Source organism: Camelus dromedarius, chromosome 30, assembly GCF_036321535.1.
Source record: "Camelus dromedarius isolate mCamDro1 chromosome 30, mCamDro1.pat, whole genome shotgun sequence".
NCBI lineage: Eukaryota > Metazoa > Chordata > Mammalia > Artiodactyla > Camelidae > Camelus > Camelus dromedarius.
The window spans coordinates 12,842,150-12,854,198 of NC_087465.1; the positions used below are offsets into that span (position 1 = coordinate 12,842,150).

The 12,049-nt window shown below is 37.5% G+C and overlaps 1 protein-coding gene across 5 annotated transcripts in view; it reads right to left on the reverse strand.

Moving 5' to 3' along the window:
* EYA1 (EYA transcriptional coactivator and phosphatase 1) overlaps window positions 1–11,210 on the reverse strand; it is a 274,443-nt gene extending 263,233 nt beyond the window's left edge. For 4 of the 5 annotated variants that reach the window (XM_031441477.2, XM_031441475.2, XM_031441476.2 and 1 more), the window contains exon 1: window positions 11,161–11,204. In XM_031441477.2, coding sequence (XP_031297337.1) covers window positions 11,161–11,193 — 33 coding nt within the window. In that variant the 5' untranslated portion in view covers window positions 11,194–11,204. Of the gene's footprint in view, window positions 1–11,160 lie in introns of all 5 variants that reach the window. The other variant, XM_031441478.2, reaches the window with a different exon arrangement.
* Between the last annotated feature and the right edge of the window lie 839 nt (window positions 11,211–12,049).

A 12,049-nucleotide genomic window follows, 5' to 3' on the forward strand; every position in this document is an offset into this window, starting at 1 on the left:
TTATTGGTTTAAATGACTTCAAAATACACAGTGCATAGAAAATTTAGCTACCAACGCAAACAACTTGTTTGGCAACAACTTAAAAGGACTTGGAACAATATCTCAATTGACTTAATATGCAGTATTTGTGGGTTGTTTTTTTTTTTTTAGCAGAATACATTTATCATCTTAAAACTTTTCATTAAACTAGAGGATTAAAAACTTAATTTTTTTTTTACAAGTGCTTTCATATTATACCATCCTTTCTCATTGTTTAAGGTAGGTGAGAACTTTCTAAGATTTTAGAGCCTGCTCTTCCAAAGTAATATGAAAATCTATTCAACTCTTACTGGCAGTATAGGAAATACTAATTTCAGTTAAAATTGCAGCAGATCACATTTGTCCCAAGAAGTGAAAGATAATCTTCAAAGGACTTGAATGCTCTGAGTAATGAATTCACTCACCATAGACTCACATGGCACTTGTGTGAATTAGTCCAGTACCTTCCCTGCTGCCACTGCTGATGGTTCTGTGACTTACAGTCCCCAGTCAGTATCACAAATAGATCACGCATTCATTTGAAAATGTCCATTGGTTATATTGTTTTAAGATGGCAGCCTAACTCACAGCTTGATTTGAAAACAGATAAAGAGCATATCAATTTTGACTGAAGTCAGTCATCATATTTTAAAAACTACCTCAGGGCAACCAGAAAAATAATCATTTTTTTAAAAAAGACAAGATAAAATGCTAATTGATTAAGTTAAAATATAGATCTGTTTGTGTTGGTCCACAGTAAATGGTAAGTCTATTTTTTTTCCCCAGATAATTTGGAATCTGAGCAAACAGCTAATTTCTAAGATCTAATGTGAATGTTTTTTGGTGGAGGGGAGGTAATTAGGTTTACTATTTATTTATTTATTTATTTATTTATTTATTTATTTATTTATTTATTTATCAATGAAGGTACTGGGGATTAAACCCAGGGCTCCGTTCATGCTAAGCATGCGCTCTACCACTGAGCTATACCCTTCCCCATAATGTGAACTTTTTAACAAATAAACTTGAATCAAAGTCAGCTTTATGGATGAAATTATTTTAAGTTGCTTAAGTTCCACTTCACCACCAACAGTCTCCTATTTTGAGAACACAAGTGGTTAAATGCAGGCATAGCTAACCAATTATCAACATTTTTCAGGGCATATAATTTCACATACTTGAACACAAAGTATTTTTGAACCCAGTTTTTGAAGTTAACCCTCCCAGCCTACCACATAAAGTCAGGTAAATGTATGTTTGTTTTTTTTAATGTTTCAGAGAAACTTGGATAGACAAAGCACTAAAAATCACTAATGTAAACACTGAGGGTAAAAAAAGTGAAACATGTATTTGGTCAGTGTTTCTTATGCCAAGAAAATCTATTTCTTTTTTTAGTAGAAATTAGAAATGCAATTTTAAATAAATCACTTTAATGATAAATAATCTAGGAGGTATTTTTTTTTTCTCCTTGTAAAACATGACTGGTGTTGAGGTGAATATTTGGTTACTCAAAGCATAAAATTTTATTCTTGAAAAACATCTCAGATGGTTATCCTTTGAAAGAAATACAATAGCTTCATTAAAAAGAGAAATGAACATATCCTATATGCCTTGCCAAATGATGTTTGATATAATAAAAAAAATTGAGAATTTCTAGGGATTAAAATAAATTTCCATAAATTTTAGGATTCTTCAAAGGAATTTTTAGTCCATACATGATTTAAGTAAAAACAAGAACTACTGAATGAACAGTCATCTATTTCAATATTTGAACAGCCCAATAGCAATTATCTCATGTCCCTTCGAATTATGAACACCATATTTCAAAATGAAATAAAATCAGTAATTAAAAAAAACTTTTTTCCTTTCTCTTACAAAAAAAGGGAAAACTATTGAAAAGGACCCAGGAATTTTTTTAGTACAATCTGGAAGAAGAGAGATGCATTTGTTGTTTTTTGATAAACACACAACATGTGTACATGTGTTGCTTAATAAAGACACGCGTGTTCTCCTTTTGATCCTCACAAGAATTCTGAGATACCCAGGAGTGAAATATTATCTTGTCTTAGAGATGAAGACTGTGGCTCAGAAATGATCAGAGATTTGCACACACTTCAGCCAGCGGCTGAGTTGGAACTCCAACACAAGCTTCCGGCTGCCTGCCAAGCCCATGCTCCCTCCTGTACCCCACGGGTATCCTCTGACTTGAACTAATAAGAACACAAGCTCAGTTATCACTTTATTGATGCGAGATGTGAGCATTGCAGGAATCAAAAATTTTTTTAAAAAGAGACTGTTAGTCTGATTTCTGTTCAGTTTGAATTTGGGAGACCTCTCAAAGAAATTTCAAGAATTCCTCTGAAATATAAACATTAATTGATCTAGTTTAACATAGTAGAGCAGTTGGAAAAATTTCTTCAATGAATAACATTTATTTGCAAAAAGCCTATGAAATTTTTGTATATGATATTCAGCTTATTTTGCCTACTTTCGTATATTTCCTACAGTTAAAATTAATCTATATTGTTATTTTCTTTTATAATCCTATTTTCCTAAAGGACATATGTAAGAATTAACTTCATCCTCTGCTTAAATTGTCAGAAATTTTCCATTAACGGAGGTCCAATTAATGAGGTTTCACAGCAGTGATGTTTGCTTTCAGTGTTCCTTTACCTTGATGAAACCTGATGGAGCAAGGAAAGCTCTGAGCTTGATTCTGGTCTGTTTCCAAAGCTGCCTGGTTCCCAGGAACCACGTGGAGCAAAAGCTGCCAAACTAGCACATGTGAAGATTTCTCTCTGTTTACAAAACCTCTGCTCCAGGCAACTGTGCTTATTCATTCATTCATTCATTCATGCAACCAAAACATTTTTTGCATCTACAGTGTACAAAGTAGAGAGGGCTGAATGCTAGAGGAGGGTGATTATTCCGCTCATATCCTCTGCCCTCAGACAGCTCACAGTCTGGAAGGTAAGCAGATTTGTAAGTAAGTGTGGACAATATAAGAGAGAATAAAATATATGTTAATTAGCAGTTTAAAGCATTTATTGTGTGAGGAAAAAAAACTTCTGTCTGAGGAAGCAGATAAAGATAAATAAACTGACATCTGGATGCAACCAGTTTGCAAAAGAGAGAAAGCACCCTGTGATTGCTTCTACATGAAATGGAATAGGAAAAAATAATTTTATTAATTTTATTTATATGTTTATATAAATAGAGTAAAGATAATTTTAATGCAAAAATAGTTGATGAGATTACTGTATTAGTTATCTACAGCTGTGTAAAAAAATGCCCCAAAACTTAGCATCTTAAAATAACACACATTTATTATCTTGCACAATTTCTGAAAATCAGAAATCTGGGAGCCATTTATCTAAGTGTTGCTGGATATGAGGGGCTCTCATAGGATGCACCTCAGTTATTTGCATCATCTGAAGGCTAGACTGTGGCTGCAGGACTCACTTCTGAGAAGGCTCCCTCACATGGAGAAAGGAAGAAGAAGGCTTCAGAGTCTACCTCTCCACACGGCTGCCTGAGTGCCCTCACAACATGGCAGCTGGCTTCCCCAGAGTGAGTGACCAAGGGAGAGCAAGAAGGAAGCCACAGTGGCTTTCATGACCTAGTATCCACACTGACACCTCACTTCTCCCTTGTTTCCACTTATTGGAAATGAGTCACTAAGTCTAGACCATACCCAAGGGGAGGAATTCATCTCAAGGGGTTCCTCGTCAAGAAGCTACATGTATGAAAGGGAGGAGTATCCAAGAATTTATAACCATATTTTCAACTCGCTACAAACACAGGAAGTGGAAATAAAATGTAGAAGTGCTTCTTTAAGATATTCCAAGCACCTTTTAAAATTAATCATAGGAATGTTTGTATATAATATTACATATAAGTAAAATAACACATGTACAGAAATGAAGACATCAAAGAACCCTTATCACAATATCAGTGCCAATATAAAAATATTCTATGGGCTCTACAATAATCATATTCATTGACTGAGGGATAAAGAAGGTCACAAAAAAAAAAAAAAAAAAGGACACCTTAGAAATGTGAAGCTGCATCATATTAGGGTCAAAGGCAATCCTGGAACTGTGGAATAAGATCCTCAAACTGAGCACTTCAAAAAGATGCTCTATTTCCCAATGAGTCCTCCTGCCCAACCCCTGGCAACCAGCACACATTTATTTTGCAATGCATAAACTTTACAAACTTCAATTACCCAGTATAAAATGAACATTAATAGAATCATACTTGTTAGAACCAGAAGAGATCATCTCCTCAATTCTCCATCTTATAAATGAAGAAAATGAGACTCAGAGAGAGGAAATAAGTCAAATCCAGGATGACAGAGCTACCCTGATGGAAACAAAATGGGAAACCTTGAAGAGGGTGGGAGTGCAATGGTAGGCTCACCTGTGAGTGCTAACAAGAGAACACAGGCAGGGATCCTCCATTTACTGAAGCACATTAATATCACCCCGGGGCTCTGTTCTGTATTGCCAATACTTTCACGACACAACTGCAGAGCTGAGTGCATGCCATAGAGATCTTCTAACCGACAAAGCCCAAAGGATCTACTCTCTGGTCCTTTATTGTGTTTTTGCTATACTGAAATGGATTTCTTATTTGAACTCACACTTTTGGTGACTTTTCATCTATAAAAGAGTTGTAAACCAGAAAGTGTTGGTTTTTTTTTTTTCTTTTAAGTATTTAAGCTGCATTTACCTCCAAAGAAAAAAAAAGTCCCAAAGTCTGTGCCTTTTCCTCAGAAAGAGAGATGCAAATGGCATGATTGGTAACTGCTCGTATACATCCACTTCTGAGCACCATGGTCACTGTGCTGTCAGCGCCCCACACATAGGTGCCAGGTCAGAGGCAGTGAGTCTCAGTGGTTAGAGCCCCTCTTTGCTTTCTTTACAGCATCAGCCACAAGCAATTTTCATCCCTGTCACACTGTAATTGTTTGGTGCATATGGACCAATTGAGCTGTCCCAGGACACAAGATCCCGGTCAGCTCAGATAAACAAATGTTTATGGAGTGCATGCAAAGGGCTTGACATTGTGTTTGGCCCTAGAAATATAAACAAGTCACTGTCCTGGCTCTGGATTAATTTTCCTGTCTAGGTTTTATTCTTCACCTAAAATACCCAACTGTTAATACAACCTGGTACCCACTTTGAACTTTGACAGCCAGTCTCTTCCAAACTCTCAGACCATATTCCAACCTGAGCTCTTTTAAGGGGCATACCAGCCTTGCCCATGCAAAGGGAAATGTTGCTTTATTCCTTCCAGCATGGTCTGACATCCCACACCATCTCCCCTTGACCCTGTGAATGTGTGTCTAATAGAATTCAATTAAGAGGTAGTATCTCATCGCCCCAGTCAGATCCATCTTAATTAAATAACCACCAGTGTTTTTTAAGCACTTACTATATGTGTGCCTGGCATGTTTGAGATAATATTAGTAACAATGGCAAACACAGAGATAGCATTTCCTGTATGTGAGGCACCAGTCTGAGCACTCTCCCATATATAATTTCATTCCATCTTCACACCAACCATGTGATGTAAGTTATTACCATCATCCCTGTCTACAGACGAGGAAAGTGGCCCCAGGGAGGCTTACAGACATGCCCAGCGTCACACGGCCACTGAGTATTGCAGCTCAAATCTGAATGCAGGGGGTCAGGCTCTAGAAACTGTGTTCTCATGCACAAGCTGACTTTCATATGTTCTTTCCAATCATATAAGAAGGTATTATTATCTCTTCTTTACAACTGAGGAAGAACTGAGGATGAGAGAGGTTTAAAAACTTGCCCAAGTGCAGGGCACAGACCAGAGCAGATATGTCTGATTCCAAGTGCCCTGCGTTTTCCAAAACTATGCCCCACAGGGCTTGGCACTAATGGCCATATATATTGCTCTACAGTTTACAAAGTGCTTTGGCATATGATATCCTATTTCTACATCACAGAGACCCAGCAATGTAGATCTTACTATCTCTATAAAAACAAAGTTGAGGCTTAGAAGTTGAAATAACTTCCCCAAGGTCCCATGGTTAGGAAGATGTGACTCAAAATCAGGTATTCTGATTCCAAGTCAAGGCTTTCTTCATGATGCCCAATTGCCTGTCTTTTCACAAAAGTATCTATCCCATTATAGCCAGTTTAGCCCCAGCTCTAGGCTTTACTGCCTGGAGCTGAAAATGCAAAGCATTGCTACTGTCAGATCAAGGGAGAGAAGAGAAACTAGCTTATTAGGGATGCAGCTTATAACTGACAGTTGTAAAGAGACCTTAAGTCATCAGGAAAGAATTGTATATATTTTCACCTGTAGGTTTTTCTATCAAGATGATTAGCATGTAGGTGATGGTACGTCAAAGGCTAAACCTCCCCATCTGTAAGATCATGAGATAGGACTAGAATGGTGGTTTCAAACTGGTGCCTCCATCAGTACACCTGGGGGTTTCTTGAAGGTTCTATGGGAGGCACCTATTGGGTGGTGCACCCAGTCCCTACTCTGGGCACTGCCATGTTTCTGCTGCAGCTCCTGGCTCCATCAGCCACAGAATTGTGACTCACGCCAGACCAAGAGGAGTCTTTCTTTCTGCATGGTAGATGGATCAGTAACATGTAACCTGTGGTCGGCAGGCAGCCAGTGCTGTACAAGGGGAGTACAAAAGCCAGTCTATAAAGAAAAGGAGGACAGAAGAAAATGTGTAGAGAAAAATAGAAAGAAATCTCCCTGAATTCCCCAGATACCTTTTTCCTTAAGACTTTCCTTTTGTTTGCTTAAGCCAGCTCATGGTGAGTTGAAATATTTGCCACCAAGTAAACTGAGTTATTCCAAGTGGTGAAATGGAGGGAGGTGGGATGGGTAAGCAAATAGATAAGGTTTGAAGCCACATATTCTCATTAGGCTTTGTTACAGGTTGGATGGTATCGGCCCGAAAAAGATATGTTGAAGTCCTAATCCCCGGTATCTGTGAATGTGACCTTATTTGAAACAAGGATCTTTGTAGATGTTATCAAGTTAAGATGAAGTCATTAGGTTGGTCCTTAATCCAATATAACTAATGGCCTTATAAGAGGAGGAGAAAAGACAGGCGTAAGAGGAGAATGTCAAGTGACAACATGGCAGAGATCAAAGTGCCATAGCTGCACGCCAAGAAGTGCCAAGGATTGTTCTAGATGTCCAGAAGCTGAGAAGAAGCAAGGAAAACTTCTGCCACAACTTTCAGAGGAAGCCTTGTCAACAACTTCTTTGGACTTCTAGCGTCCAGAACTGTGAGACAATAAATTTCTGTTGTTTTAAGCCACCCAGTTTATTGTGCTTTGTTACAGCAGCCTGATGGAACTAACACAGGCTCCTGCTTTAAAAAAGGAAACTGAAAACTACTGAATTCTATATTTTTTCATTTACTTAAAAAATTCGCTTATATAAAGTATCTCATTCTTGGTAAAGCTGAATGAATGGAATCCTGATTTAATTTATAATTTCCCAGTTAATTTGACTTATGTGGATGTACTGTACCTGTATAACTACCTTCAGTAAAATATTCTGCTAAATAGTGTCCTTCTCTCCATTAATAAATACGTAGTTAATTTTTACATTTTGGTCAAAAGTCACTTTTCATTTTTAGAATGTCCAAGTATAGCAATAAGATATATACATATTTTAGTTCATGGTTTTCTTGCAATAACAGCTGTTAGCATTTCAATTTTACCATATAGTTATGAGAATACAACAGAGCCCTAAAATACAATTATTCAAAAAAGCTCTAAAATATTACCATCTGAAGTTTTGTTAATAAAAGGAAGTTAACTGTCTACCATTTATAATAAAATGCTCCTTTTAGAGTTTTGGGAGACCTGATTCCCTCCACAGCTGATAACATAACCAAACATATGTAGTGTCAGAATTTATAACACCTGGCACTGGTATAATGGTTGCATTTAAAAATTTTTATTGTGGACTTGAAGGTGTCCAGATAATTTTTTATCCATGACCGACATTTTTCTAATGATACTTACAATAAAAGTGCATTAGAATTATAATGCACTTTTCAGTTATCAAAGAATTTTTAAATACATGACCCCACTTGACCTACAAAATTATAACTTTATTTTATTTTAAATTTTTTTGCAGGGAGGATTTACTTATTTATTTTTAGAGGAGGTGCTGGGGATTGAACCCAGGACCTTGTGTATGCTAAGTTAAGCATGTGCTCTACCTCTTGAGCTATATTCTAGCCCCTACAAAATAACAATTTTAAATAATAGAAGATAAATGCTGTCTCTGTTTTATAGAGATTTACAATGTTACATTAGTTTCTGGTGTACAGCATAGTGATTCAGAGGTAGATAGACAGACAGACAGACAGACAGACATATTCTTTTTCATTACAGGTTACTGCAAGCCATTGATATAGCTCCCTGTGCTACACAGTAGGACCTTGTTGTTCATCTACTCTGTACATACTAGTTTGTCTTCTGACTCTGAATCTAAAATGTAGTTTTCAAGATGCCAGGACTCTATCTAAATCAGACACAAGGTTTAGGTTTACAGCACGCAGGGTTTTTAACTATAGGGATCACAGCTTCATTAGGAAAATACACTGATTTTTTTTTAATTTGCTTTTTTTTTTTTAAGCGCTAGTAGGTACCTTTCTCATCTTGACATAATTTCCCTTTAGAAATCCTCATAAACTAAAGAACTTGAAAGATGTAGCCATAGGTTGGCCTTTTGATGTCTGTGTTTCAGAGGCCTTTACCTTGAGAGGACCCCCAAGAGACAGTGGAGCTGGGCTCATCCAAATGGGGCTCCTCCAGAGGGGCTAGTGGAGGGGCCAGAATTAACACTAAAGTGATGTAAAGCCCCACCAACGTCCTCCTCTCCTTTTTGTCCTCAGAGGCAATTGGAAGAGTCAACAAGACCTGCAAAACCACATGAGCTACTTCTTCCAAGATTTGGAAAACACACAGAAAATTCCAGAATAAGAAAGGCAGAATTTCTCATTTCAGTCTTTGGCCCAGTGCCACACGTCCTTAGGCTCAAAATGAGAAGCTACCTCACCTCTGCCAGTGGTCTCTTGCCAGCGTCTCTTGTCACATGAAAGGCACATTTCCAAAACTCCGCTGCGGTCCAGGGGCTACATCCGCAGACTACTGGGGGTACAATACACTCTTGTGTTTATTCTGAAGATGTTGACTTTCTCTAAGAAAAACTTTGTGAGCAAAGGACAGCGTAATTCACGTTTGGAAGAGCAAGCACTTCGGGTACCAGGTCTCCCTCTACTCCTTAATTTTCCTGTTACTTTATTGCTTTCAGCTAAGTTCTAGGTCCTCTTTCCATCTTGAGCCCATGTCCCCACCTCCCTCAGGAAAGGGGAAACCTGAGAGCCAAAGCAGGTGAGCTGGGAGGAGCCCACCCCGCCCAGGGACCTCTGAAACCACTGCGTGCCCTTTGCAGTTGAGTGGGCAGGGGCCAAACTGCCCGGAAATGGCTTCTCTGATGCCACATGCTGTCTGCCCTTGAGAAACAGCCCTCCCTAGTCTTCCACCTCTGAGACAGCCGGGTATCTTTGAAGGATAAAACTGCTTCACTCTTCACGGAACAAAACCCCTCAAAATGGTACATGATGAGCTAGCCCACTAAACACCTCTTTGTGTTAGGATAGGCAGAAAAAAAAAATTCAATTATTATATTCTTTACCTGTTATTTTTTTTTAATATGTCTCACACCTTAATTTCTTGTCTTAAATGAGAATTGGCAGAATATAAAATCTCAGAAGAAATTCTGTAGCATTTATTTGCAGATACTGTTCAATTTGTTAGCGATTCTCTGACACTTTAACCTGCATCAATCTAAAGAAGAAAGTTACTTTTAGGTAAGTAAGTAAGCGGTTATCCGTGCATTTATTTTTCATTTATTTTATATGCACTACAAAACCATCTTTTGTATCATAAGAAAATCGAAGATCACAGGCCCAGGACAGGAGTTTAAAAGAACACAAATTAAATGTGTTAAGGGTGCTTTTCCTGTTCAGTGTGAAAGCTACACCGTACAGAATGTTCTCGAAGTGCTTTCTGTGAATTACCTCACAAGATGATTTGGGAGATCCATAAAATGCAGTTGGTAATTGCATACAATGTGACTGCCAAAGGACCTTGATAGCATTTGACCCTGTGTTATTAAAATTCTAATCCATTAGCAGTTACTGCTTATTGCATAACAACCAGTAGGTCTTGTAAAACACACATTTACAGGAACCACAACAGCATTACTAAAGATCACACTTCGGGTTTGTAATAATTCCATGGCGAACAAAGCTGAGCTACAAAACCACACATCTAAAAGTGCCATAACTGATCAGAGAATTTACAAGGCAAAGCTATATAAGGCCACCCCAAATATTGCTATGGAAATTTTCCAAGAAAACAACTCTAACTTACTGAAATAGGCTTTTTTTTTTTTAACATTAAAATCCACTGACTTTTTCAAGCTCTAAATAACTCAAAGGTTATTTATAAGATTACCTCTAATTGGGAATATTCATTTATGAGCCAAAGGATACAAACCTGAGGAAAATTTCTGAGCCCTTTCTCTTCTGCTCGCAAGATAAACAAACAAAATAAAACCCAAGAGACCTAAGGTTCTCCTTAATTTAAAGCCGACTCAAGAGTTTGTCAAACTGTGAAAACTACCACACTAAACTACACATTTTAAAGACATGCACACCCACACAAGTGTTCTCATAAATAACAAACACATACAAAACAATCCAAACTTAGGCATTCATTTCAAGTGTCATGAGACAAATCTATGTTTTCCCTGAGGCAAAGGAAAATCTAAGTCTGAAAATTACGTTATGCATGTTGGTATAATCAAGTAATATTAAAGGTTAGCTTTTTCCTCTAGACCTCTACTTTTGATAACTGATGCCTTTAAGAAAGATATAAATTAGGTTAGGCTGATGAAATCATGTCCTACTTAATTCATAACTTTGAAAATCATTAAAAATTGGTACAGAGCTTTTGAGGAATTTCCAGACACTCAGGTTACAACAAAAATAGTAATTACGATTTTAAAAGTAATAACTCTTGCCTTAGGACTGACATTCTGTTTACTTACAGACTGTCCATTTATCCCCCAAGGGTCTTCCATTGAAGATTTCTTCTTCCGAATTATATATGGGCTATTAGCTACACACTTCTTCAAAGGGTTCCAACTCCCCTGCACCTGTGAAGAATAGAGCATCGAGCAGCTATATTAATTGTGTGGCGTGAAATTAAGAGCTTATTTTTTCATATCTGCAGCTTTCCATTCACTAGCGTGTATACACAAGTCAAGAATACTTACCTTCACTGAATGAATCTTTAAAATAAATATTATGGGCTCACTGTTTATCACAATTTACACGAGCCAAATGTGGCCAAATTATAGCTCAGTGTGTCTGCTGTCAGCAGCTGCAGCCCAAGGAGGGGGAAAAAAAAAAAGAATGAAGAGGGCAGCTAGAGAGCTTTCCACACACATCATTTCTGAGCCAACAGTACAAGCGCTTTTTTTTTCTTTTCTTTTTTTCTTTTTGAATTCAGTTTCTCCATGCTATCTATCAACGTCAGCTGTACCACAATGCAAAGAGGAAATACTCACAAAGAAATATGATTGTAGTCAGAGCAAGGATAAAAGGGAAAAAGCTAGAGCTGAGTGTTTTGCCCTCAGGGCAAGGATATTATTATGCTATTTCTTAGCAAGTTTACATTAGGTCACAGTTTCACGGTTGATCAATTTTGAACCTTCAGAGACTCAACACTTTCAAGAAGAATGGGAGTTTGCTTCAAGATATGGACAATCAATATAGTGTTTGGAAATATATTCTAAGTTCAGCTATCTTCAAAAAGGAATAATAATATTATTATTCACCTAGCTGCCCATCAGTATCACTTTTTGTACTTGAACTTCTGCAGGTTAACCTGGTGGGAAAACCACTGCAGAGGAAGTCAAGAGGTCTGAATTCAGG